Genomic DNA, 27,900 nt, shown 5'->3' on the forward strand with positions numbered 1-27,900 from the left:
TATTATTTAAAAAAAATCATTGTTTATTAAAACCATCTCATTGCCCAAGGCACTTCAGTAGTTTCTACAAAATACATTCTTCTTTAAAGTAGGGGAAGCGTGTGCTTTAGGAGTACCATGGCAACATAATCAGAAGAGGAGACAATCACACTGAACACAAAACACCTGCTGATGTTACATGACTGCAGCCAGCAACTCTGAGAGACTGGAACTCAGTTTACGTTTCTTTCTTGTAATTTTCCCCATGATTATACATTGTAAAAGGAACAAGCATAGTGTTGTTGTTTTGGGCACTCAGAGCAGTGACAGTGGCTAAGGCTTCCATGGTGGCAGCTGAACACCAGCCAGGGTGACTCAGGGCTGGGAAACACTGTTCCCAAGTCTCTGCTGAAGGGTGAATTACACGCGATATGACAGTAGATGACAAGCAAAACAACCCCCATGACAGTGCTGAGAGAGGAAGGGACACTCTGTCACCCACACATTCCCTTCAAGAGACAGGGAAGTGTCTGGGGTAGCCAGGGATTCTGCTTTACACAGCAGAGGAACACAAGCCTTGGCCTCCACAGTGGATTTCTCATGGCCTGGACAAGTCCAGGACTCTGAGCACACACACACACACACACACACACACACACACACACACACACACACACACACACCACCAGGCCGTGGGGCTGAGCAGTCACAATCCATACACTGCTGACGTTATGTACCACAGTAAGGATTCTTGTAACTTAGAAAAGATGAGAAATCAAACTCCCATGGAATCCTTTATTTCTGAAGAAGTTTTGTTTGTTTCCATCTGGTCCTTCCTATGGAACTCTGGGCCCTGTGCATCCTAGCCAAGAGCACTGCCACTGAGAGACGTCTACTCCTTTTCCTGTGAGTCTGTCAGTTAGGGAGAGGAGGGGAACAGACCTGCAGTTCTATCTGTGCAGCCTTCTCAGTCTTCTAAGACAGCAAAGCGAGTCAAGCAGGTGTTTTGCAAGTCTTCCAAGTCCCACTGGCTCAAGAGACTCATTACCTTCTTTGGAAGGGCCAAGGCCACCACTGGAATGGGATTTGCAAGCTGTCTGTGCTTGGCTCTCCAGGACAGATTCACCCATCCAGGACAGAGCACATTAGACACAAGGTCAACAGAACAGAAAAGCTCTCAGTCATTGACAGCGTTTCAACAATATGCAGGTGGTCTGTTTCGTTTTTCACCTTCTGGAGAGGTGTTATAAGGCTGTGCTTTTTAGGACTGTTGGGCTTTCCTCACCATCTTTTAGCATCCTTGTTTGGTTTTGGGTTTGCCATTGTTTTATTCTATTAAAACAAGCAAAACAAACGTTACTTACAAATCTTATAAAGATACCTACCAGTCTCAAAACAAAGAAGCCAGGTCTAGAGAAAAACAAAGTGAAAGAAAAACAAAAAGACATGGCAGATTCTCAAGTTTCCTGTAGTCTCTGCACTAAATAGAGCCACTGCTTTCATGGGCATGCACATGAACACCTGTTCACAGGATCAGGCCATTACCCTTATAGCACCATGGTTAAAGTAGTCCAGTTATTGTGAGACACTGGCCAGGGAGCACTACTTCAATGGGTTGAGGCCTTAAGAATGGCCAGAACCTGACCAAATACATCTACAGTGTGAGGAGGGAAACAGCTTACCTTTTGACCTTTTGCATCTGGTCTATGTGGTCTGGGAGAGAAGCAGCAGAGCTCTCTGGGAAGAACAAGGTGAGGATAGCTGTCAGGATAGTCAGACTTCCCATGAGGATGTAAGGCAGGTAGCGGTAATAGGCACCTGTGGTCGAGCAGAGGATCCAGGTTACAGTGAGACTTGGTCTTATTCTGGTCCTTTAATCTTTTAGGAGTCTATATAGGGCTTGCCTTCCTGTTGGTCTCATTGCTTCCCAAAGCCTGGGCTGCTAGAGTGAAGTCTGTTATCCAGAGGGTGTCAGAACCCAGACCTGGATTGTGCCCAGAGATCCAGCAGTGTCCACAATGGACAAGGGAGATGTATAGGGCAGCAGAGTCACCAAGCCACAGGATTCCCAACGAACACAAGGTACTTGCCCAGGACAAAGCAACTTTCCACCTCTGCAGAGTGTCACAGTGTGATGTGCATTCAGGTCAGACAAGGTGCTGCAGCCCATTAGCCATGTACCAAGCTTTCAGAGTACCCACTACTCTCAGGACACTGGCAGGTCCTCTCCAGAGCTAGGGACATGCAGAGGAGGAGGAGCTTCCAGGATGGAGTCCTGCTATATAAAGTGTCAAAAGGCAGATCTTTACAGGGCATAAACACCCTGTCATGAGTGTCAATGAAGGCCTCTATGCCACTTACCGGGTGGTGGGGGGTGAGGGTGGGGTGGGGCTGAGGCAAGAGGAGCAAAGGTTCAAGGGCTGCTGGGGCTACAGAGCAAGTTCAAGCCCAGCTCATACAACTTAGTGAGCCCCTGTCTTGAAAAGTAAAATGGGGGCTCAGCTTGTAAAAGTACTTACTGCTAAACCTGGCAGCCTGAGTTCAATTCCCAGGATCCACATGTTGCAAAGAAAGAAGTGACTCCTCTAAATTGTCCTCTGACCTCCATATACACTGAATAAATGAAGTGTGTGGGAACCCACAGCGGTTTCCTAGTGAGATCTGAGCTTGCTTTACACAGCAGGGCTGCATAGGGGGATGGACTGTCCATGTGTGTGGTTACCAGGTGTTTGGAAGGGTCTGCACTTGGTTGTGCTGGGGGAGGTCCTTTGTTCCACCCCTTGGCATCTCTTTAAAAAGCCCTTTAGAAGAGACTGGAAGGGCCAGTGGATAAGGATCCAGGCCTTCCTGAGGCTATCCTGTATTTCCGTCTCTCCCCCTTCTACATTTCTATCTAAATCTCTTATTCCTCACTCCTCAAGAGTACCCTGGGAAATACGTGGGGTCAGGTCCCCCCCAAAAGTGTTCTAAGTTATGGCAACCGTCAGCCCCTCATTCAGACCTCTTGAATGGACAGGTTTCTCCTTATGTTCCTAACTCCAAGAAGAAATTCCTCTAGCAAAGTATACTGGCTCCCTAAAGAATTTCTTAGGATGAAGAAATTGTAGTTTGTGATCGAGGGTCTGGGAGACTGAAATAGACCCTCCCACACTTTCTCATCCCCATCTAGATGGTCTGTGAGTTATTTTCCATTTGGAATGGGTGCCTTCTCCATATTATGCTTGGAAAGGACCTCCTCCAGCCAGGATCCCAATAACGGATGCCTCCTGCTAACTACAGGCATGTATGTCCAACTCACATTAAAGCTACTCAGAGCTTCTGTTCCATCCATTGCTCCAGTGCACTATGATACTTACCAAGGTAGACAAAGTAGGGAGACAGAATGCTGCCAAGGCGGGATGCTGTGGAGCTGACCCCCACACCCATGTTTCTGACCACAGTGGGGTACAGCTCAGCTGTGTACACATAGACCATGGAATAGGCTGAGGTGATTCCAAACTTGCCCACTATCACGAGGGTAGTAGACAAAAAAAGTAAGTCTGGAGAGATAAAGGAAAGATAGCAAAGGTAAGAAAGACCAGTGTAAAGGCCACTCTGGTGGAGTTCTCTTCCCCTTTGAATCCACTTCCTCTCTGATTTGGGGTAGACAGAGTTGGTCGGTTTCTATACTTTTCTATCGGAGGAAAACACCAATGGCTTAGATTTCTTTCTAAACGGATTACTAAAAGGTGACTGAACACTTCAGCTAGTCTCACTGAGGGTAAATGTGTTCATCAACCTAGAAGCCTAGACATGTGCCCCTCAGCCCAATCTGCCTGCCTTCCAGAAGTGATCCTATGTTAGGGATGAGCTACTTCCCGAGACCCTCACACTGAGGGCACTGTGGAATTAACCAAGGACTTGTACATGAATGGCAGAGTGTAGCTCTTGCTCACTTCGTGCTTACAGTCTACTCAAGAAGGTCACAGATCTGGGCTTTTGAGGTGGCTCAGTGGGTAAGGGGCCTTCAGGCAAGCCTGAGAACTTGAGTTTGATTCCCAGGACCCATAGAGTGAAAAGGGGCAACTGACTCATTTCACCTTCTGCAAGTTCTCCTCTGACCTCTCCACGTGGGAAACATGTCCCCCTGCTCCCAAACATAGAGTAATAAAGTCACTGAAAAAGTCTCTAAACCATCTGACCTTCAGGATGACCCTCCAATCGACTTCACTGCCTACTGAGTACAACTATTAGCCACAGGTCGCTCTGAGCTCAGCTGAGAGCCACCTGAACCACTCCCAGGTTCCTTCTTCTCCATAAAGCCTGTTCCTGTGCAGAGGGTCCCAGTACCACAGGTTACCTCAAAGTAACCACCAGAGCTTCTGGAAGCCTCAGGGGCATGAAAGATTCTGGTAAGTACTGAACAAATAAGGCTTGTCATCCACAGCTTGTCAGAGAGGGTCCCACCTGTCTATTAGTGGATACCAAGGCAGTTTTACCAGCACAGTCTTACCCATAGCCTGAGCTCTCTTTTCCCCTCTCCTTCTTCATCACTTACCAGTTCCTTTTTCACTCTGAAGCACACTGGGCTCATTCCCTCTCACAGCTCTGAAGTGGGTCAGGCAACGTCAGAGTCCCCATATAGGTAAGGATGACCTTGAATCTTTCACTCTCCTGCATCTTCCTCCCAAGTGCTGGGATTACAGGTGTGACACTCCATGCCTAGCTTTCCCTTTCTTTTTCTTTTTCTTTTTTTTTAACCAAACCTTCTGAAATGTTCTTTCTTTCCTTTTCTTTGTCTTTCTTTATTCCTTCCTTCCTTTTTTTCCCCTCCTTAAGATAGAGTTTCTCTGTTTAACAACCCTAGCTCTCCTGGAACTCACGTTGTAGACCAGGCTGGCCTTGAACTTACTGAGACCTGCCTACCTCTGCCTCCTGAGTGCTGGGATTAAAGGCGTGAGCCACCAATGCCAGGTTCTTCCTGACTTTGTTATGGTGTTCTGTTACATCATTTAAATTCTGCTGAATATCTCATGTTCAGGATGCTACCATGACTATTCTTTATATGAGCTCCAATTTCCTTTCTTTCTACTCACAGAAGGTAACAACATCTGAAGAGTAATAAGCATTTATTAACTTGTTTCTTCTCTACTAGAAAGAGACTCCATCAGACCCACTCCAGGTATTGCTTGAATAAATAAATAGAACAGACCTAGTATGATGACTTTTTCTAATTCAAGAGAAGAAGATAGGTATGAACATATTAACTTGGGTCTAGGGCTTAATTAACCAGCAGCCCAATGCTTTCTTCACACCAAAAGCTCTGACTTTTTGACACCATCTCTTGATTTTTAAATGAGCAATGTGCACATGTAACACAGATCTAATGTCCTGACTGTATTTACTTCCTGGTTGAAGGAAAATGGAACACAGAAGAGTCAGTTGCAAAAACAGCGTCCATACCTGAGGGCACCAGATGCACTAAGAGAAGGACAATGCCGCCCAGGAAGAGGGCACCAGCCATGGAATAGCGCCGGGATACATGCTGCAGCAGCAGCCAGGCCAACACATAGGCTGGGACTTCAACCGCTGCCAAAAGGAAGCTGTTCACATAGATGTTCCCATGCAAGTTAGGAGTGTCAAGAGAAAGTCCGAAATAGCCCACTGATATGGTCAGCCTGCAACAGGGTACAGAAGAGAGCTGGAGAAGCGGCACCCATCTCTCCAGACCCATACACCTTGAAAAACATTCATCTCCAGAAGTTCTGAACTGCTGCTCTTGATGCAGGACTGGGAGGGCAGTAGTAGATTTTGCCCTGTGCCTTACTTCCCAGCACAAAAGTTAACTTTCCCAAGGTAAATCATTTGCTGATGCACCTTCAGAACATTTCAGAAAGAAAGTGTCCTCAGCACTTAACACTGACTTAATCACTAGGGGAAAGTACCAACCTGCATTTCACCATTAAAATCTTACAACAAAGATTTACAAAATCCAATTCCCAACCCTTTTGTCAAACCTCTATCTCCAAAAATATTTACATTACGATTCATAACAGTAGCAATATACAATTATGAAGTAGTAAAGAAAATAATTTTATGGTTGGGGGTCACCACAACATAGAAACTATATATTAAAGGGTCACAGCATTAGGAAGGTTGAGACCACTGCTCTATGAACATCCCAGAAGGGCCATTGCCCACATTCATGTTCCCAAAAGCTCTTAGCAGCCTCTGGAACCTAAAGGATAAAGTGTCTTCACTGAGATCCTTCTTCAAACCCCCAACTGCCCCAGCCAGAGAGTGTGGGTCATCAACAGAGAACGCTTTGGAGAGGAAACAGCCAGGATTGGGGAAGGGGTGTACAGGGTGTGTGTGCAAATGATAGACAATGTGGCCCACTGTGGGGGAGCTCCTCTGTCTCCCTGCGCACAGTAGCGGTGCTGTCAGTCTCTTCTTGGCTAATTTCCACAGATAATCTCCTGAGGGAGGGGACAAGGGACAGGACAACTAAGCAAGGACCTGTGGGATTCCCTTGTGGGATCCCTAGATCCTAACAGCCTCCATGACCATCTCTCCTTTCCTGGGTTTCCATTCCATAAGAACTGTCATGTCCTTGAGGCTGCCATCCATCACAAGGAACCACCCTTGCATCATGTGATGACAGGTTTTCAGCTTGGGTCTGAGGCATGTCTATAGCAAAGAGTCCTCAGAGTAGGTAAGGCTCAGGCAGGTCTCACTTACGCACCACAGGATTATGGACATGATGGTGAGGATCCTGATATTCCGGGTTCGGATCAGATCATAAATGTGGTGTGACTGACGTGTCCTGGAATTTAGGTCTGGTAACTGCAGGAATAATAGAGTTAATGGTATAGGAAGGAGAAAAAGTTGGAGACCTGGAACCCATCATTTTCACTATCTACTTCTCAAGAGTTAGGGAGCATGTTAAGGTTCTTCCTTGAAAAGCAGCAGTACAGTGACTCCAGGGAGCTGTCTGAGGCCCCTGTAGGCTTAGTCAATGACAAAGGCAAGGAAGGACCTTGAGGGATAAAGAGAGGAATCCAGCAATTGTAGAGGCCCAAGGTGACTGCCACCTCATTGCATCACCCTGCCCATCCTCACTGCCACCCTCAGGGAAGCCTTTGAGGTTTCCTATGCAAGGCTGACTCCCTGCCATCTTAGTCAGAGACAAATAAGGCTGTGTATTTTACTGAACTGACTTCTAATGGAATGAATACTTTGAGTCCTCATACCATGTAGTTATTGGTCTTCTTCCAGAAAAAAAAAAATGAAATTGACAATAGAAGAACTGAGCCACACTTCACCCAGAGTAACTTTCTATGAGATTCAGCAGAGCCAAGGCCATCACTAAACCACATGTCTAAACATACCGAGGCTCTTTCTTTGCTAATACACCTTCGGAGCTTGTTTTTACCCACACAGTAGTTCAGCACAAGGTCAATTTGGGACTCAGAGAAATTTCACTGATTTCATCAGTGATGCTAATGAGGCTAAAGGGTTTACTCAGGCTGACCCTTTACTTAAATGTCACCAAAGCCACCTCACTTCAAATGCCCTCAGTCAAATTCCAGCCCTGATTTCTGTGCTTCAGAGCCCTTCTAGAGCATGCTCAGTGACTGCTGCTGCCAGGCCACCACTTAAGGACTCTTGGTAGCTCTCAGCATCTTGGCTGCCTATAACAACTGCTTCCTCTCTCACAAGCTCCAAGTCCTCATGAGAACAGATCACCTCAAACATGCTTGCTACTTATACTACAAGAAACCACCCATGGCATATGAGAACAGGAAAAAGGTGACCATCAGAAAAGGCTTGGATCCAGCATGATGGGAAAAAACAATTGCCAGAGACAGAACACTACTGAGTGCAAATGTACTAAATTCAGATTCTCTTTTGATGACAACTGCTGATGTTGTGGGATATCTGTACACAGTGTGAAGATGTATTGCTAAGATTGGTGTAATAAAAAGCTGAATGGCCAACAACTAGACAGAAGAGATAGGTGGGACTTGCCAGTAGAGAAAGACAGAGGTGAGCCAGAGCAGAAGAAGCAGGATGGGCAGTACGGAGAGATGTGTTATCAAGTCACATTGTGGAATGTAGTTTAAAAAAAAGGGGTTAATTTAAGTTATATGAACTAGGTAGGAACAAACCTGAGCTAAGGCTGAGCTTTCATAATTAATAATAAGTCTCTATGCCATTATTCGTGAGCTGGTGGCCCAAAGCAAATCCATCTACAACTTGAGGCATAAGAAACAGTGACTTCTCAGAATGCTAAAGTTGATGGACGCCTCTTTCTAATGAAAGGTATTTTAATATTAAAAGTACTGGTTAAGCCAGACATGGTGGCATATCTCTTCACACCCAGCTCTTGGTAGGCACAGGCAGTCAAATCTTTGGGAGTTTGAGGCCAATCCGGTCTACACAGATTTCCAGATCAGTCAGGACCACATAATGAGAATCCATGGTTTTTTTTTTTTTTTTTTTTTTTTGATTTTGTTTTTTTTTAAAAAAAAAGAAGAAAGAAAAAGAAAAAAAAAGAAGAACTGTTAAAAAATATCATTACTTGGATAGGAATTAAAGGAAGCATGGGGGGAAAACCCATGGGAGAGAATTAGGTAGTTGGAACCCATTCCTCAGCCTCTGAGGTTTGTGTGTATACATGAACATGGATGTATATGTGTATGCACCACAGGAATGTGCGTGCGTGTGTTATGTAGGCTAGAGGTTGACCTAGTGTCATCTTCAATCACTTTTCTACCTTCTACTTGAGACAGGATCTCTCACTGACTGGTTAGCTGGCTGGACCAGCTAACCCTGCTAAGCCCCCATGATCCTCTGTCCCTGCTTCCCCAGTGCTGGGATTACAGGCACACTGCCATGCCTGGCCTTTTGGTTGTTGTTGGGATCTGAACTGAGGTCCTCCTGCTTGTGTGGTAAACACTTTACAGATGGAATCATCTCTTCATTCCTATAACTTCTGCATTTTAACAGACCTTGCCTTAGGGATGGCTGGGGTTTGGGTAGAGTAAGGGCTGAGCTCCTGTGAGCTGTGCTGTATTCTGCTGACCTAAAATTACCAGTGTGAGCCTCTCCATCAGCTTCCACAAGGTATTTACCTCATCTGGATCAAAGATCGTGGAAGGCGCGGCAATCCGATTGATTTTGGCTGCTCTGCGGATGATCACCTCTGCCTCTTTAATTCGGCCTTGAGAGACGAGCCATCGGGGAGACTCAGGAATAAACCTGGAAGCACAAGTGTAATCTAGTGAGGCCTCCAGTTCACTTGCTCTCCTAGGGGCTGGCCATGCTTAACTACAGAAGGGAAATGAGGCTTCAGATGCAGAGCTAGGTGTGTGGAGTGTCAGGTGTTCATAAGCCAGAAACAGATGGCCCAGTAGCTACTTGAGGTATGAGTTCTGCTGAGCAAAACTTGAAGCATCCTGTACATCCCAAGGAGATCCCTACTCTGGCTGGTACCTGCCTGTCTGCAGTAGTGGTGCCCTTCTGGGCTTTAAGGAGACAAGCACAAGATGGGCAGCTGATGCCTGGCTTCTGCTGAGCGTTAGGCACACCCAGACCCTGCTATTTTCTACTCTGTCCCTGAGATCCACAGGTACTTCTGCAGCGATCACTTAACATCATTTCTTACTCATTCCACCTCTGACTTAGTCAACAGACCCACCAGTCTCTTTATACAAACCAGCACGGTTATCAAGGCTGGAGACTTGGTGTGTTGAGTCTTAGCGGATTACTCCTTATCCTTGTGACCAGGCAGCCCTCCCTCCTCTGTCATAATCAGGAGCCATGATGCATTCACTATTTCTTCCTCTCCCACTGTTCTCCAGGGTGCTTGCCAATGTACATGGATGAGGATCTCACCTTAGTCTAGTCTATTGTAAGGGGTGATTCTTGCCTGGTTCCTCTGTCAGGTTCCATGCCTTAGAATGGCCTATGTTCTGCCTGCCTAATGCCCCTCTGTTGGAGGTGAGGCTGGAGCCTGCATTCCTCTGCAAAGCCACTCAGGGAAGCTCATTTTTGCAGCTCTTCCTCTCTGTACCTCCCCACACCCATGGCCTGGGGCCTTAGCATCAAGCAGCTACAGCCCAGGTCTTGCTGTCTTTTCCTGGGATCTGAGACTTTCCCAAAGGTTAGATTGGCCCCTATCTGCCTGCAGCAAATTGTTAGTTCAACTTAGAACAGGGCACAGGACAAGCAGGCTTTTTCTGAGTATGGAGAGACTTTGTGACATGATTTATAAATAAATTCCACCACCCTTTTTTGGGATCTAGAATTTGGGTTTGGGGGCTATTGCTGCCCTCTACTGGACATGAGATGGAAGCCACCCCACGGGCAGGCAGCCCAAGGGGCTAGGCCACACTCACCACCAGAGAGCTCCACACAGCACCCCTGGCAAAGTGATGGCCAGCTGCAGCTTCCTCCAGTCTCTGATGAAGTATGCAAACAGAGGCAGTAACATGAAGCCAAATGCAAAAAATATGCACACTCCTAAGGTGGCGAATATAATTCTGACGGACTTGGAAAGGATTTCTGTTCCTGTTCAAAAAAAACAAGGGAGAAGGCAAGTTAATCATTAATTAGGGCTATTTCCTTAGGAATCTTCTGTGGTATCATTTTCAACATAGAGACAAGGAGGGAGCCAGAATTAGCTGTGTTCTGAGGCCCTGGGAGGGACTGCATCTGATCTAAGTCTGCTTTGATTTGCTCCTGGGGTGTTCCTCTGAGGTCCCCAGGCAACAGTGCTCTCATGAAAACATCATCATCTTCAGTCACATGCTAAACAGTGTTAGGCCCCTGTCAGTCCTTACATGGGGAAGAATTCACCAAAAGTAAGGTCACACATGCTATTATCCTTCGAGGAAAAAATGTTCTAGCAGATGTGAAAAGAAAATAATAATCCTGCTGGGCGGTGGTGACACATGCCTTTAATCCCAGCACTCCGGAGGCAGAGCCAGGCGGATCTCTGTGAGTTCGAGGCCAGCCTGGGCTACCAAGTGAGTTCCAGGAAAGGCGCAAAGCTACACAGGGAAACCCTGTCTCAAAAAACCAAAAAGAAAAAAAAAAAAGAAAAATCCTTTCCACAATACAACTGAAAGGAACCCAGTGATCTGATTAGTTAAGCAAGGCTCTTCCAAATGGGGAGGGAGACTGGAAGCTTTCCAGTGGGAACAAGGTGGCTTGTGTGAGTCAGAGAGCCTCCAAGGATGAATGAACTCTGACCAGAACCTGAACTGGGCCATTCACTCTCCTTGGCAGACACTGATAGCCACCAATGCTCTGTAGTGGCTCCCTTTCCTGGGGAACCTGCCCACCACAGCCCATCCACCTGTGGTGTGCTTCCTTCGTTCCTCAGCTACCTAAGCCCTTGCTGTGCAAGTCCTTAAAAATGGACGCTCCATGGGAACCATAGGCCCAAAGGGTCACAAATCAGAGGCCAGAAGAGAGCTGGAAATCAGAAGTGAGGAACCATTGTCGGGCTCAATCTCCCAGCGGGTAAACTAGGTTTATTTACTAGGGAACTTTCCCCCCATGACTTGTATCCAGAAAAGTAAAACATAGTATCTAGAAGTAACCTCCAACTCATGCCCATACCTAGGACAAATGCTGCCACGTAGTTGGAGATATGACCCATGCCAACAAGGATAAAGAGCACAGTAAACATCTCGTAGTTCACAGAGAAGACCTGCAGGAAGCTGAAACCAGTGTGCATGGCCATGGTCAAAAACAACACATTCTTCCGTCCAAACCTGGGGAGGAAAGAGGATCACAGAGAAGCAGCTGGGAGAGGCAGCAGCAACAGGCTCCACTGAGAGGTGCTTTCTCCTGTCACAAGGACTGGCATCAGGGTAGTCCCACTCTCCCAGTCTCCACGCTGTCACTGAATTCCACACTTCCTAGGAAGTGTAGCCTGGACACTCAGCTGCTCCAAAGTCAGTGCCACAGTGATGCTAGTGACTGCAGGGAATGGAAAGGCATCTGTTATGTTTAAATCCACGTATTCATAATACTTTTTAAAGATAAAAATACAGGTAAAAACTCAAATATATAATTGCATTACAATTTGACTTTTATAACATATAGAGTATACTCCTTCACAAGTTAAAACATTTTAACTGTATTTGTTTACATTTTAGAGAGGGGTTTGAGAAATAAAAACATGACAGAAATTTTGTATACTTTACACAACAGACAATCACAGATATATGTTGATAAACATAAAATAGTCACTTGTACATAACATTCAGGGACAAAGTATATTTACAAAGACGTGGGTAAAGCCTGCAATGTGGTAACAGATATGCCTGGTAAATGTGTGCACTCTGTTTTAATACTGTAGGCAGATGAAGCAGCCATGAGGGACAACTTGAGGCTTTCTTCTGTGGTACCAGGGATCGAAACTTTGTTATTGGCCAGCGTTCTACTACTTATGTACACCCGAGTTCAGACTTCCAACTTTTTTGTTTTCAAGTTTTCTTTCATTCTTATTGATTGGGATATAGCCATCTGGAGATCAGAGGACAACTTGTGGAATTGATCGCTCTAGCCATCATATCAATACTGGGGGGTTGAACTCAAGTCATTCTGTTTGACAGCAAGCACATTTACCTGTTGAGAAGGTAAAAGGTCAACAAGCAAGTAACCTAATTTTCCCTCCTTAAGTTAAAAATTTTTAATTTTATTTTATGTGTATAGGTGTTTGGTCTGCATATATGTCTGGGCACTATATGCTTGTGTGGTGCTCAGAGGCCAAGAGAGCATTAGAGGCCCTAGATCCAGAGTTACGGATGGCTGTGAGCCTCTATGTAGGGTCGAGAACCTAAGTCCTGCAAAAGCCGTCAGTGCTCTCAACATCTGAACTGTCTTTCCAGCCCCCGACACAAGTCAGTTTCAAGGGAGGTAAGACAACTGTCTTTAAGTTAGAACCACCAATCTCATATGCTATAGACTGTTTATTCAAGCTCTGAGGTCTCCACATGCTCCTCCAAGCTTTCAACCATTAACAGCCTGAACCGATTGCTTTTGTCATCCCAGTGCCTGGTGTTTGAAGCGGTTCCCACTTGGCTCTTTGACTGGCTGCCAGCCTTTTTCTTCTGCCTCCACTTTTTTGAGTTTGATTGAGCCTTTGGTAAAAACAGTTCAGCTGGAGCATATGACCTTGTGGCATTGAACAGATGTTCATAAAGTTACTTTGCCTCAGGACACATGTTCAGGAGGCTTTCTGCAGAGGTGGATGCTAGCAGTTGCTGGCAGAGTCCATGCACCTGGCTTCCACTGTACAACTGAGTTAGCTCTGGCTCGGGTAGAGGAGTGGACAGCAGCTGGTTGAGATACAGCCCCATCTGGAGGCAGCACTGCCACTGACAGAAGACGTGAGCTGTGTCTAAGTCCAGTCTGGCACCAGGCCATAGGGGTGTCTTCACCTATTGTAATTTTTCATACAGCATCTTGGCATCACCTCCCCGTGGACCTTCCTCACCTTCCACAATTAGCAGGAAGCAGAGCACCGAGCCTTCCTGGTGCGGTGTCCATATTTCCAGGGCAGTTGATGTGGCATGCAAGGGCTCCATCAGCTTCCCCAGCAGTAAGGCCTGCAGATGATGGAGCTTTTCCTTGGCCTCTGTGGACTGCAACCAGTAACAAGTGACAGCAACGGGCAACTGCAGCAGAGTAGGGATGGACTCCAGGACAACCTGTTTGACCTTCAGGGCTTCGAACAGAAGCATCTGCCACCTAGCCAAGGGGAGCTCCGTCAATTTGCTCCAGTCAGAATGATCCTTGAGTAGTTGCTTTGCATAAACAACTGATATTTTGATATTTTATTAACTCTTTCCACTTCATTGAAAGCCAGAGGCTGAGAAGGCACTGTATTCTGGGATATATCTTCTGGATGTGATGAGGCATTCAAAAGAAGCCTATAGATGACTTGCCAGATGGGCTGAGCTATTCTGTGGGCATTTGGTCGCTGCATACTTTCTACCTGTGTGTGAAGAAAGGCCCTTTGGGAGCACCAAAGCATCCCTGACGAGAGGTGGTAGCTGGCCTTTGGCTAGAGCTGCTTGTACCCACTCTGGTAAGCCCAGATTCCAAGCGTCTGGACAGACATAAGTACCACAGTGGAAGAAGTCCTGCAGCTTCACCTGGAAGGCTGGTAATCCTCCATGGAACAGCAGAGAAGTTCCTTGACATCTTCTCGACCCTTTTTGGGAAGATACTTCAGAACATGATCTAATGCTTCTGTGGGGTCGTCAAAATGAGACAACCAGTTCAGAAGTCCCACAACTCGTTGATATCTCCTCCCCTTAGAACTAAGAGGAAGACGCGCTTTACTTTTGAATGTCTCTATGACGGGCAGGTTAACATGGTCATTTCCACATAGCTCCGCAAAGAGAGGTACTAGAGCTTTGTTCATGTTGCTGAAGTAATGGCAGAATGCATCAAGGGGAAAGCATCTGGCGAGAATATAGTAATCTTGTGTAGTCTTAACAATGTTCAGATTTCCCCACTGAAAGCTGCTCAGTGGGCAAAACCCACTTTTCAGGTCAAAAATGCAAAAGTCACTATCTGATGATAGCATAGGACAGTTCCAATGATTGGCAAGTGTCATAACGTCCCGATCTGCTTCTGAAAAGCTCTGGACAAAACATACCTTAAGCCTAATCAAGACCTGGATGAACACTTCTTGGATGAGTAAGGGACACACATTCCCACCCCCACCAACAGAAGGGGAATAGGCCACTTGGATCTTCTCTCTAGCTGGATCCTTCAAAGTTGCAAGCTTTTTATCTGAAATGTCATATCCTCCATCTAATACAACATATGGACAAATATGACAGGCAAACAGTGATTCAAAGAATTTCTGTACAACATTTGCAAATGAATCATAGTCCCCTCCATACCGGAGTTCCAAGTTTGAATTGAAGCAAAGTCGGTGGAAAAGAGAATAGCCATCAATGATAATTTTTGTGTTGCGCAGTTTCAGATCAGTGAAGAATTCATTACTATAATCTTCCATGAAACTCATCAGTCCTCAGATCCCCCAGGATGACTGACAGAACAGCCTGCTAATGCTGCTTCCTTCTGGTGGCCCACTTCCTGCATCAGCAGCTGGCAGAAGCCCGAAGAACTGGCGGGCTGGCAGGTGAGTTGAGGACCTCCAGCAGAAATCGGAGGTACTCGGGAATGACGTCACTGGGAAGCCTAGCTCCAGGAAGCTAAGGGCGCTGCGGGTAGATGAAAGTGTTTTCAGGCCGGTGGTCATAACTTGGTGTAGAAGGTTGAGGTGTTTGTCTCACGATTGCAGCTGCTTCCTCAGGGAAGCTTGGCTCGCCTCGCCCCTAACCTTTCACTCCGCCTCATAGGGTCACCCGCGCTTCCGCTGGCCGGGCAGCTGAACCCCGGATTTCTCTAGAGTCTTACCCGCCCTATCCTTAATGAATCCCTCAGTCATGACCCATCAAGGGAGATATTTAGCCATCACCTGCATTCTTGACCTTCTCGCTCCCTGATTACTCTCCACAATAGTCAACCATGGGCTAAAAAGGAAACTTCAATCTCCTTCCCACAGCCTTGCCATGAAAAGTGGAGAAGGGAGTACCACTGTGCATGTGGGCCTGAACTCTTCTCCAAACTCCTGCCATGCTGCTGTCTGTCTGTCTGTCATGTCAGCAACTTCTTTAATAAACCTCCTACTCCAAAAGAACAACCCACCTCAATCCCTCTCCCACCTCTGAACTCCAAGTCCAAAAGCTTTCAGCTTATTTCCTGGAATAATTCATGAAACCACACATTCATTCTATGACATTTTCTGTATCTTTACTCACTTTAAAAAACAAATTTGTAGCCGAGTGGTGGTGGCACACACTTTCAATCCTGGCAATTGGGAGGCAGAGGCAGGCAGATCTCTTTGAGTTGAGGCCAGCCTGGTCTACAAAATCAAGTTTCTGGACAGCCAGGGATACACAGAGAAACCCTCTTTTGAAAGACCAAAAACCAAACTAAAACAAAACAAAACAAAAACCTGAAACCAACCAACAAGCCAAACAACGTGTGTGCTGGTTTGTTATTGTTAAAGTGGGTGCCACAAAAGGAAGGAACAAGTCCATCTGGGCAAAGTGGTGGATCCTCTTGAGACTGGTCTGAGCTGGCTCATGCCATGTGCATTCAACGAATGCTTACTTTCTTATATTAGACACTGGGAATATTTCTGCTTTCAAAGAGTGTCACCTCTGCCCTCCAGAAACTACTGTCTGGTGAAACAATGCCAATCACACTTTAATTAACATGCTACCAGACACACCAATACACACTGAGACAAGTGCATAAAAGACATGGTCCCCAGGTCCCCAGAGCCACAGCAAAGGGACTCTGACTCTAAGGGTAGGTCATGGGAGAATTTGTACTGGGCTACACCTGGTCTGGCTCCAGAGTGTTAATACCTAGCCTTAATTCACCTTTTGTTTCTCTTGATGCCCTCTATGTGAATTTTGTCTGAGAATTTCCCAAGGGTACAAGAGAATTTCTCTATGCAAAACTTGGCTGGGAAAAATCTGGCACACTGTGATATTCCTTAAATGGGAATTTGCACTTGGCATTGTCTCTTTGCAAGCTTAGTCAGGATGTTTTGGGGATATGGAAATCAACTTCGTAAAAGTGTAAATTTGAAAAAAAAAAAAAAACCAACAAAACAAAACAAAAATTCCCTGAACTAAGGGAGGGTGTCTCAAGCCATGAGAGGCTGGGGCCCCCTGCAGCAGGCAAGGCTAAAAACATCCTTAAAGTGTACTGTCTCTTCTAAGCAGGGACCTGAGTTAATCCACACCCCTTCAACAACAGGTAGGGATTGGGCATCCTGTGATGATCTCCTTGATAGTGGGCACTGATGAGGTCCAAAGGAAAAGTAACTGCTGGCAGTGGGGAAGCATTCTGTCTAGAACGAGTGACCATCAATTTCCATTCACTAGTTTTCTTCGGTGCTATGAAGGAAGTACAGGAATTGAGGTAATGGAAACTGCCACCAGGAGCTCTCTGTGTGGCCAAGAAATAGCACTAAGTGAAGACAGAAGCCAGATTCTGAACACACACTATGGCTGGAGTGTGTGTGTGTGTGTGTGTGTGTGTGTGTGTGTGTGTGTGTGTGTATGTGATGAACACAGGGCTTGAGTGACAGGCATTAGCTGCCCAGCAGAAGCCTTTGAAGGAAGTAAGAAACCAAAAACTTCAAAGTGCACTCAGGCTATTAGATAGTGAAGAAGGACACTCCCGTTTGCTTGCACTATTCTGTAAGGAGGGCATGCTACAGGTACAAGGCAGACCAATGCAAACTCTCCTCCTTTCCTTCCAAAGGCTGCTCAGGATAACAGAGATCTAGGGAACTCTTTCATACCACTACTCTTGGGCAGCTGGAGGGTGTGAAGAAAAAAATTGGTTTGTGTTCAATTGGTTTGTTGTTTGTTTCTATATGTCTTACCATATAGATCGGGCTTAGACCAGAAAACCTCATGTGAACTTCATTTTTAATTTCTTATAGTTTTGGATGGGGTGGGGTGCATGTGAACTACAGAGGTACATGCACAAGTCAGAGGACAACTTGCTGGAGTTGGTTCTCTCCTTCCACTGTGTGTGTCCCTATGACAGAACTCACTTTTAAAGGCTGTCAACGAAATGGCAAACATACATATTTACAAAGCCAGGAAACATTAATCTACTTCTTCCCAGTGTTGAGTCTCTCATAATCCATAAAGTTAGCTTAAAATGTCACATAAAAGTCACAACAATGGGCCCTGCAGTGGTGGTGCATGCCTTTAATCCCAGGCAGTCAGATCTCTGAGTTTGAGGCTAGCCTGGTCTCCAGTGAGTTTCAAGACAGCTAGGGCTACAAAGAGAAACCCTGTCTTGCCAGGGAGGGAAGGCATGACTATAAAATTATTTCAAGTTCATTTGAATTTAGATTTAGTTTTATGCCAGGAAGAAAACTCAACATTTCTCCCATATTAAAAAGTTACTGCTGGTACTCTGAACAACCAATTGAGGCCATAATTTGGTTCAGTTATCAGCCTGGCACTCAGGAGTAGCAGAGCTGCCCACCTCACAAGCCCTAGCACTTCTCTGGCTGTGCAGGCAGGCTTGAGGGTGGGTAGTGCTGGGAGCTGCAGGCCAGGAGTGCAGTCAGCACACAGCACTTCAGTGCTTTCATTTACAGGCGGATGCTGTGGGATGCCTTTCTGTACGCTGTGGATATGTGTTGCTCTGATTGGTTGATAAATAAAGCTGCATTGGCCTATGGCAGGGCAGGATAAGGTTAGGTGGTATACTCAAACTGAAGACGAGAGGAAGAAGGGTGGAGTCAGAGGAGATGCCAGCTCGCTGCCCAAGGAACAACAAGATGCCCACAGACCGGTAATGCCATGGCCATGTGGTAACATATAGACTAACAGAAATGGGTTGAGTTAAGTCATAGGAGCTAGGTAGCAAGAAGCCTCACCCATAGGCCATACATTTGTAAGTAATACAAGCCTCTGTGTGTTTACTTGGGACCAAGCATCTGCGGGCAGTGGGTGGGAGAGAATCACCCTGACCACAGGCCAGGTAGGATCAGAGACACAGGAAAACTTCCGGCTACAGGCTAAGTAAGCTAACTTAAAAGAAGTTTCAGGTGCAAAAGCCAACACACACACACACACACACACACACACACACACACACACACACACACACACGGATGTCATATATCCCAGGCTGGCCTCTAAGTCACTATGTAACTGAACATGACTTTAAACTCCTAATCCTCCTGCCTCCATCTTTGAAGTACTGGAATTACAGGGGTGCATCACCACACCTGGTTTATTTGGTGTGTAGATCAAACCTAGGATTTCATGCACGCTAGCCAAACACTTCACAAACCGGGATACATCCCTAGCTCCCTGCCTCAAAAATTTCAGAAGAGGTTTTTTCCAACACACTCTATCACCCATCTGTAGGATGCTCATGAATTTTGTTTCCATTTTTTCTTTGGGAGTAAACCCTTTAGTGTGGAACTTAAACACTTTTCCTCAGGTGATCATGGTGTTCCATGAATGGTACACAGGTTCTTAAGATGGCTCATAAAGATCTAGTTAATCTAGGACACAACTGGCATGGTTTCTATACCCAGCTTGGGGCACTTCCTCCTTGATTTTGACATCAGCTCAATTTCTCTGAGATTCAGTGTCCATTCCACTCTTGAATTCCTCACTTCTACATGAAGGACCTTTCAGCCTGGTCCTGCCACTCCTCTGCCATTACGGAACCAATCATGGAGTAGCTATCCATCCAAAAACACACTGAATCTCTCCAATTAGGAATCTCATAATCACCCCAAATTCAATACCTTCCAACTGAATTCAATGTCTCCTCTGCAAATGTGGTTCTCTGTCTTAGAAAAGGGTATAATCTCCCTCACTTTGTTATGAAAGCCAGAGACCTTTCCCTCCTCACTCTCCACATTTGACCAGTCAGCAAGTCCTGCTGACTCCACTACCTCATCTCTCCAGCCTTGGTCCTACGCTCAGCCCCTGTCATCTTTTGCATGGACCACTGGAGATCTTTTAACGCGTCCCTTTAATATCTTTCTTGTAAACTGGGTGTGATGGTGCACTCCTTTTATCCCAGGACTCAGAAGGCAGAGGCAGATGGAGTTCAAGGAGTTCGAAGCCTGCCTGGTCTACAATGTGAGTTCCAGGATAGCCAGTGCTGTCATACAGAGAAACCTTGTCTCAAAAAAACAGAGCAAAACAAAAAAAGCCCAACAACAACAACTAAAGAGACAGATAGACAGACACAGACAGACACAGACACAGACATATATACACACACACACACACACACACACACACAGAGAGAGAGAGAGAGAGAGAGAGAGAGAGAGAGAGAGAGAGAGAAAAGTGTCTCGTATTTTCCTTCCATCAATACAAGACTGTCAAATTCTTTTTTAAAATGCCTGTTTGATAGTCACACTCAAGTTAAAAACAACAACAACAACAACAACAACAAACAACTCTCAAGGGTCCTCACTGCTCTGTGCCTGAACCCAAATGCCTCACTTTGGTCTCAGCTAAGTCCAGTTTGTCCATCTGCTCAGGCCTCTGCCTGCCTTATGGCCCTTGTCTTCACCCCATTCTCCAGACCTCAACCACAGTGGACTTTTTTCTATTCCCAAGCTTCTGTCTAGACCTTAACATATGGCTCTTCTTCTGCCCAGAATCTCTTCATCTCTTTACTGCTTTTGACAACAAATTTCTAGTCATCTTTCAGCTTCAGCTCATGCTTTGCTTCTCAGTAAAACCTCCTCTGGCCCCTGTCAGACACTCCCACAGCACTCTGTCCTTCTCTGGTATTGTTTCCCATAGCTAAGGAAAACAATCACTCCCTCAGTAAGTTGAATCCATTTATCTGCCTTGCCAAAGACAAGTTCCAGGTGAGCAGAGGTCTTTAGTGGTAGTCCAGAAACCAGTGGTCAAGGATCTCTGGGCTTCAATACAACCAGCCACTTGCCAGCTCTGTAACCCTGGGCATAGAACTTAACCATTGTGTTTTATTTTCCTCATTTATAAAATGGGAATAACAGTTCCTGCTTCAGAGGGCTGTGAGGATATGGTTATCTGTTTGGTGTTTAAGGTATGCTGTACTTAGAAGAGCGTTTTGCACACATTACATACTACATATTTAGCATTACATGCTAAACCAACAAAAGCAATAGATTGATGCATGTTACTAGATTACGAGAAATATCATTCCCTGACAGCGAGGTACTTCAGACTCAGCCAGAGTTGAAAAATCTATGGTCACAGCCTACAGACCTCCTTATTTATTTTATCTTATTAATATTTTTTTTTTGTGTGTGTTGCTTTGTGCAATGGCTGTCCTAGAACCCATTTTGTAGACCAGGTTGGCTTCAACCTCAGAGAACCACCTGCTTTTGCCTCCCAAGTACTAAAGGGCTGTGACACCACAACTGGCAGCCTACTGACCTCTTTACACCTGGTAGCAGCTGAGTATTTTTGTTTTTAATCACTATATGACTCCTGGAAATAAATCTAGTGGGATAAATACTTACGTAAGTTTTCATTTACTGAGAGTGGTGGCACAGCCCTTTATTTTTAGCACCAGCAAGGTGATGTAGGAGGACTGCCACAAGTTTCATGCTGCCCTACATAGAAAGTACCAGGTCAGCTAGGGCAAAAAAGCCTTCGTCTCAAAAAAAAAAAAAGCACCCACAAAACCAAGGGCCAATAAGATGGTTGGCTCAGCAGGTAAAGGGCTTGCTGTGTTAGCCTCATGAATTCAGTTGGATCCCTGGAACTAAAAGTGGGGTTCCACAGTTTTCTCCTGACCTCCAAATGCATGTTTGGCATGCTGGTATACACACCTCTCTTCCATTACACATACACAAAATAATAAAAATGTAGAAAACAACACACAAAACTCAAAAATGATGAATAATGATGTGGTAGTGATCCAAAGATATAAATGTGAAATCATATCACCTTGAGTGTATGTGATAGAGCAATGCAGCTTTGCTCCCCAGACAGATGACATTCTGTCTCAGCCTGAACTTTTCCCTAACCTCCCAGCTATCTAGGAGGATACTGCAGCAACCTCTATTGGGTCTAGAAGTATTCTATCCCAGCCACCATGGCCAAAGATCTGTGGAAAGCCTCTCTTTTGACCTTAGGTGTCTGCGATAGATCCCAAAGCTCCAATTTAAGGGACATAGCATAACAGATCCTTCTGAGAACTTCCCAAAAGCTACTAACCTTGGTCCAACAACAACAACATCATCATCAACAACAAATCCTCATATATAATCTGTAACCTTTTGTATATAATTTCACGAGTTGTTACTTTTGGTTTCTGAGGCAAGTTCTTATTGAATAGCCTAAGATGGACTTGAACTACTGGAATCCTGTGGTCTCAGCCACCTGAATACTGGGATTACAGGGTTGCTCCACTTCCCACTGCTTCAATTTCTTTTTTCGTTTTTTTTTTTTTTTCATTCAGAACCTTGTTTTATTTAAATGTGTTTATGCTACAATAAAACCCTTCAGAGTCAATCAAATACGTAATGTCAATAGTTTCCTCAAAACTCTTAAAGACTCTGAGCCACAGTTCTATACCTCTATAAGGCAGCTTCAGTATTTAAAAGGTCACAAAACAGTAATTGTGGAATTAAATCCCATTTTTATGCAAATCAAGAGAAAAGCAAACAAGAGTATCAAGTATCAAACTACCCAGAGTAAGTGACATCATTATTCAGTATGTATATTTCTCAACTTCCTAAACTTCTTTCTCAACTCTGGGGAGTTGCTTCCCCTCCACCCCAGCTTTTCGAGACAGGGTTTCTGTGTAGCCCTGGCTGTCCTGGAACTCACTCTGTAGACAAGGCTGGACTGAACTTAGAGATCCTCCTGCCTCTGCTTCCATAGTGCTGGGATTAATGGTATGCAGTACTATTGCCTGGCCTTTTTTTTTTTTTTTTTTTTTTTTTTTTTTTTTTTAATTCTCCAGCAATTCTTATGTCAGCTAGAGTTGGAAATCACTGCTCTAACAGCATCTAATTAAGCAAAATCATGATTTAATTCAAAAGCATAGCACAGGAAAATTGCAGGTACATGGGGGATAAACTTAGAACCAATACACTCTGCTTTTGAACAATCTTTATCTCTTCCAAGGCTCAAAGATTACTAATAGAACAATTTACACCATAATCCTACCAACTACTACAGCTAAGGGCACTAGTCAGCAGTAGGGTGCTTGTTCATTATGCAGGAGACTCTGGTATTAAAACAAAGACCCCAGAAAACACAACCTGGACAGAATTTTGTCAACTATCATTTATTTTTATTTTTTATTTTATTTGTTTATTTATTTTTGGTTTTTTGAGACAGGGTTTCTCTGTGTAGCTTTGCACCTTTCCTGGAACTCATTTGGTAGCCCAGGCTGGCCTCAAACTCACAGAGATCTGCCTGGCTCTGCCTCCCGAGTGCTGGGATTAAAGGCATGTGCCACCACTGCCTGGCCAACTATCATTTATTATCCACTGTTATAATACTATTTGCCAGTGAGGGAAAACTGAGATTTTTAGGCATGAACAAGACATAGTCTCAGGACACTGGAAGAGGGCGAAACCTTCTGGTGCTGGATTCCCCTGGTCCCATCTAGGAAAAAGCAAATGGTCGCCTATAGCAAGGGAATGAGCACTCAATTTCTAAGAGCCTTGCTCATTTGAGCCCATTGGTCTTCCTTCCCTTCAAATTTCAGATAACAGAAGACCCAATAAAGGGAGTGGGTCACAGAAAGTGTGGGTCCTTGGTTTTGACAGCAACAACTGTCCTTCACCATGGAGCCACTCACAGATGAAATCATGAAGGAAGAGACCATTTTCATTTTAGATAGGTTCATGATATGCGTGCTATAGTAAAGGCTGGTTGTAGTGAAGTTTCACTTCAAACTTTCCACTCATTGATAAATCAGACATTATTTTGGAATGAGTAACTTCTGCTAAAATGTATATTTAATCCAATATAGTATATAGTATACCACTTTTGACATTTACTTGTAGGCCCTATGCTGTGGATATTGCTCTGTATGCTGTGAATGTGTTGATCTAATTGGTAAATAAATAAAGTGCTGATTGACCAGTAGCCAGGCAGGAAGTATAGGTGGGACAAGCAGGAAAGAGGATTCTGGGAAGAATCATGAATCGCCAGCTAAACACAGAGGAAACAAGATGTAAAGACAAAACTGAGAAAAGGTACCAAGCCATGTGGCTAAACATAAATAAGAATTATGGGTTAATTTAAATGTAAGAGCTAGTCAATAGTTAGCCTGAGCTAATGGCCAGACAGTTTTAATTAATATAAGCCTCTGTGTGTTTACTTGGGTCCAAGGGGCCTCAGGGCTGTAGGAGCTGGGCAGGACCAGGAAAATTTCAGATAGCCCTATATTAGAAGTTAAGGTTAAATTCATCACCAAAATATGAGAATATTCTTACAGCTACTACTAAGGTAATGAGCTATGAAATTAATTCCCCAGTACTGCTTTGAAAATATACCCCTAGATATTAAAAGAAAACCCGATTCCACCCCAAGGCATTGTTTAACTTGGATTCTCCAGTCATCCTCTACAGTCGGCTTGATGGTCACTCCTCCTCTTATCTGACCCCAGCCGATTAAACGCCAATGTTTCTCAACTCTTCGGCTAAGGGCAATTTTTTTCTCCTACTTCTGTGCACACAGGATTAGTCAAAACAATCTTGCCCAAATCAGCCTTGACAGCACTAACTCTTCCTCCTGTTGACAGGGATCCTATGTTGACCATAAGCACTTCATTCTTAGACAGTTTTTGGACCTTGCTCTTTCTTGTCTCATTTAGTTCGTATGTCCAGAAGACATTTAAGCAGGAAATAGGAAATTTCCAGTTCTGTGAATATTTCAGGTAAAGCTCCAACTGCACCAACCACTTGTCCCCACCATTCTGTGAGCTCTGTACAAAGTGTACAAGAATCTTTGGTCCAACCCCAATGAGACCACCTGGAGCAGCATATTGAAGATCATTATATTCCACAAAAAGTGATACAATTTTGGAAAAGATTGGTTGACACATGAGTTTTCCTTCACTATCTTTGGAAACAATACCAGGTTTCACTTTTATCTCCTGGCCTACCTTTAACACTCCTTTTAGAATACTTTTAGAATACACCTCCCTTAGGGTCATCAACTTCACAGCCAGGTTTGTTGACATCAAATGACCTGATAACAATGAGATGGGGTTCTTCACTGTGTACTCATAGATGACTTCAATATTGTATTTCAGCTGAGCAGAGATTGGAATAATTGGTGCTCCTTCTGCTACTGTTCCTTGTACAAATTTGAGAATCTGCTCATATTGTTCCTTAGCCTGACTTTCTTTTATCAGGTCTATTTTATTCTGTAAGATCAAAATATGCTTGAGTTTCATGATTTCTATGGCAGCCAGGTGTTCAGAAGTCTGAGGCTGAGGACATGATTCATTACCAGTTATCAACAGAAGAGCTGTATCCATCACTGCTGCGCCGTTCAGCATCATAGCCATCAAGATACCATGGCCAGGACAGTCAATAGAGGAAACATGCCTGACTAATTTGAAGTTCTCTTTGGTCCTTGGAATGTCTGTAGGAAACTCATCTGGTGTACTACTTCCACATGACCTGTAACATTCTGGTCTAGGCCAACTTGGGTCATCAAGTTTATAAATCTTAGCATTAGCATATCCAAGCTTGATAGTAATATTTCTCTCTAGTTCATTTTTGAATCTGATGGTGTGAACTCCAGAAATAGCCTTTACCACAGGGGACTTCCCATGAGCTACATGACCAATTGTACCGATATTAATTGTAGCATGTCTGTTGATAATTTCATGTGAAAGCGGTGTCAACCTGGTGACATCCAATGTGGCAAGATCCTGTCGGGAAAGATGTGGCTGCCCGAGAGTCACTCCAACCTCACTCCTAGCCAACTTGCTCAGAGAGCTGCTTTAATTTCAAGATTTTTTTTTTTAAAGTTCTCTGAGCCATTCATTAATGGATATTAAATAAATAATAATTATTAAATAATAAACATATAAAACTTTAAAACTGTACAACTACCATGCTTTTAACAAATAACATTCATTCTCCTTGTCATACAGTAAGTCCCATAAACGAAGGCCACTTGCCTAAGGGACACCAGAGTTCTGCTCCTCACACCACTAACTAGTGAGGTCTCTATCTTCTCTCACCTTGCTCAGAGAGAGAGAGAACCCTATCTTCCAAATTCAAGGGTGGCCACCATGGTACTACCATGCTCTACAATATAGTGCATCCACACATGTATAGTGTCAACCTCTCTCTCTCTGTTTCTCAGCAATCAGGAGAGTACAATATTCTCCCAGGGAAAGGGGGCCACACTTGTGCAGAAGTGAATCATGGAAAATCAACTGGTCATTGGGCCATGGATACACATGGCTTGGCTAGCAATGGTTTCTCTGCTCAGTAAGGATTAGAAAATGATGTGGGAGGTTGTTGGCCCATTTTACTTGATATGTAAAGTCTATGCTAGACATAGATGCTGCTGCTTCTGAAATGAATGGCTCTGGTCTAAGAGAATACCATCAGTTGAAGTCAAAGCCAGGTACATACTCCTTGATTAGTACTGGGCATCTTACCTGTCCGAGAGCTGTCCTGAAAAGAAGGAGCCCAGCAACACACCTACGTAAAACAAGGAGGTGGTGAACGGGCCTTTCCAATCATCCTGACACACCAGGTCCCACTGTAGGAAGAGGAAAGGGATGCATTACTCATTCCTTGTCTGAAATCCAAGGCTTCTTGTTAAATGAATTGGCATACGCTGCATCCCTGAATGTTCTGAGTATATGAGCTCACTAACACAAGCAATGGCTCACTTGGGCAGCAGTGCAGAGAAAGCAGGTAGCCTCTCCCTCTCCATCTTATCTTTCATAGTGCAGGTAACTGGGAATGGCATGGGTTTTTGAAACTTCCAAGCCCACCCTCAGTGACACACCTTCTCCAACAAGGCCATAGGTCCTTCAACAAAGCCACACCTCCCAACACTTTCCAAACAGTTCCACCAGTGGGGCACCAGGCATTCAAATTTATGAGCCTATCAGGGCCATTCTCATTCCCACCACCACAGATGACTTTTTTCATTGTTCTGCATATTCGTACTACAGAGACTCCAGGAAATTACCATTGGTGCCTGAGTCCCCCAAAACACTTCCACATGCCCCATTAAACAGCATGTCACATCCCCAGCTAAGAGACTGCAAGGGATCAGAGTCACCCAAGAGGAAAGTGCAAAGGAATGAGGAATTAGGTTCCATCACTCTCTACATGAAGGTTACCTGCCATAATTAAACCTTGCCAGTGATCTTGTCTCAGAATACTGTGGAAAAGACTCCATATAAAGTCACCCTGAATAGATAGATCTTCAGACCCAGGGGTCCTTGAGAAATAACAATAACCATCGCAGGTAAACGGAAAACAATTTCTCACGGGGCAGGACAAGACTTCATTTGGGTGAGGACAGGTGAAGGAGGAAAGAGTAACTAGAGAAATGGAAGAGCGTTTGGGACATGTGTTTCCTCAACTTGGAAAAGTTCTGCAAAGAGTATTTCCTTTCTGAACACAAATGCTAAGACGGCGGCACTTCTCTGGACCAAGCCCCAACTCCGCTCCTCTGGATCCCATCACTAGACAAGGTCGCATCACTCAGGGTCTCAGGACACCTCCTAGGGGCTCTAAAGACGATGGCCAGCCTGACACTTGTACTCTGAGGGACACACTGGCTAGACGTCATCTCATAAATTTATGTTCCTGGGAGTCCTGACTGGAGGATGCCCATCACCAGGGAGCTGTGCGCTGGAGGAAGGACTACAACCGTCGCCCGCGGTTGTCACCAGACACTGACAGGGGCCTCCACCTACCTCAGTCACGATGGTGGACAGGAAGACGTCCTTGCTGTACTCCCAGCCATCCAGGCAGCTTTCCTGCTCCAGCTGCTCCAGGTCCACGTCCAGTCCAGGCTCCAGCCCCAGCGCAGAGAAGTTGGCGATGGCCGCCAGTCGGTAGCGGCGGCATTTCTGGGGCACCTGTCGCCCGTCCTTCGTCTCCAACGGGATACTGTGGTTGCGCCACGCGCTGCTCAGGTTCACGGTGTCAGGCACCCGGCAACGGTGCTCCGGGATCGCCGTCAGGAACACGGATGACAAACCGGTGAAGCCATTGGGGATGATGCTGGCGCTGAGTAGGAAGAAGATGAGGCGCTGGAAGAGCCCCCACTCGCCCAGGAAGGCGGTCACCTCGTCGTAGAGAGACATACAGCCCTTAGCTGC

The 27,900-nt window shown here is 45.1% G+C and overlaps 1 protein-coding gene and 2 pseudogenes across 1 annotated transcript; all 3 read right to left on the bottom strand.

The window, feature by feature from the left end:
- Positions 1 to 27,898, bottom strand: LOC118589010 (solute carrier family 22 member 5-like). Its single transcript, XM_036195817.1, has 10 exons — positions 27,493 to 27,898; positions 26,215 to 26,318; positions 11,590 to 11,744; positions 10,362 to 10,533; positions 9,096 to 9,222; positions 6,704 to 6,804; positions 5,422 to 5,636; positions 3,336 to 3,518; positions 1,662 to 1,797; positions 1 to 1,311 (listed from the first exon to the last, which is right to left on the bottom strand). Exons 1-10 carry the CDS (start codon positions 27,883 to 27,885, stop codon positions 1,224 to 1,226), a joined length of 1,674 nt encoding a protein of 557 aa, XP_036051710.1. The 5' UTR covers positions 27,886 to 27,898; the 3' UTR covers positions 1 to 1,223.
- Positions 12,698 to 15,199, bottom strand: LOC118589014 (annotated as a pseudogene).
- Positions 15,096 to 25,660, bottom strand: LOC118590136 (annotated as a pseudogene).
- Positions 27,899 to 27,900: the final 2 nt, after the last annotated feature.

This window comes from Onychomys torridus, chromosome 8 (assembly GCF_903995425.1).
Source record: "Onychomys torridus chromosome 8, mOncTor1.1, whole genome shotgun sequence".
Classification (NCBI taxonomy): Eukaryota; Metazoa; Chordata; class Mammalia; order Rodentia; family Cricetidae; genus Onychomys; species Onychomys torridus.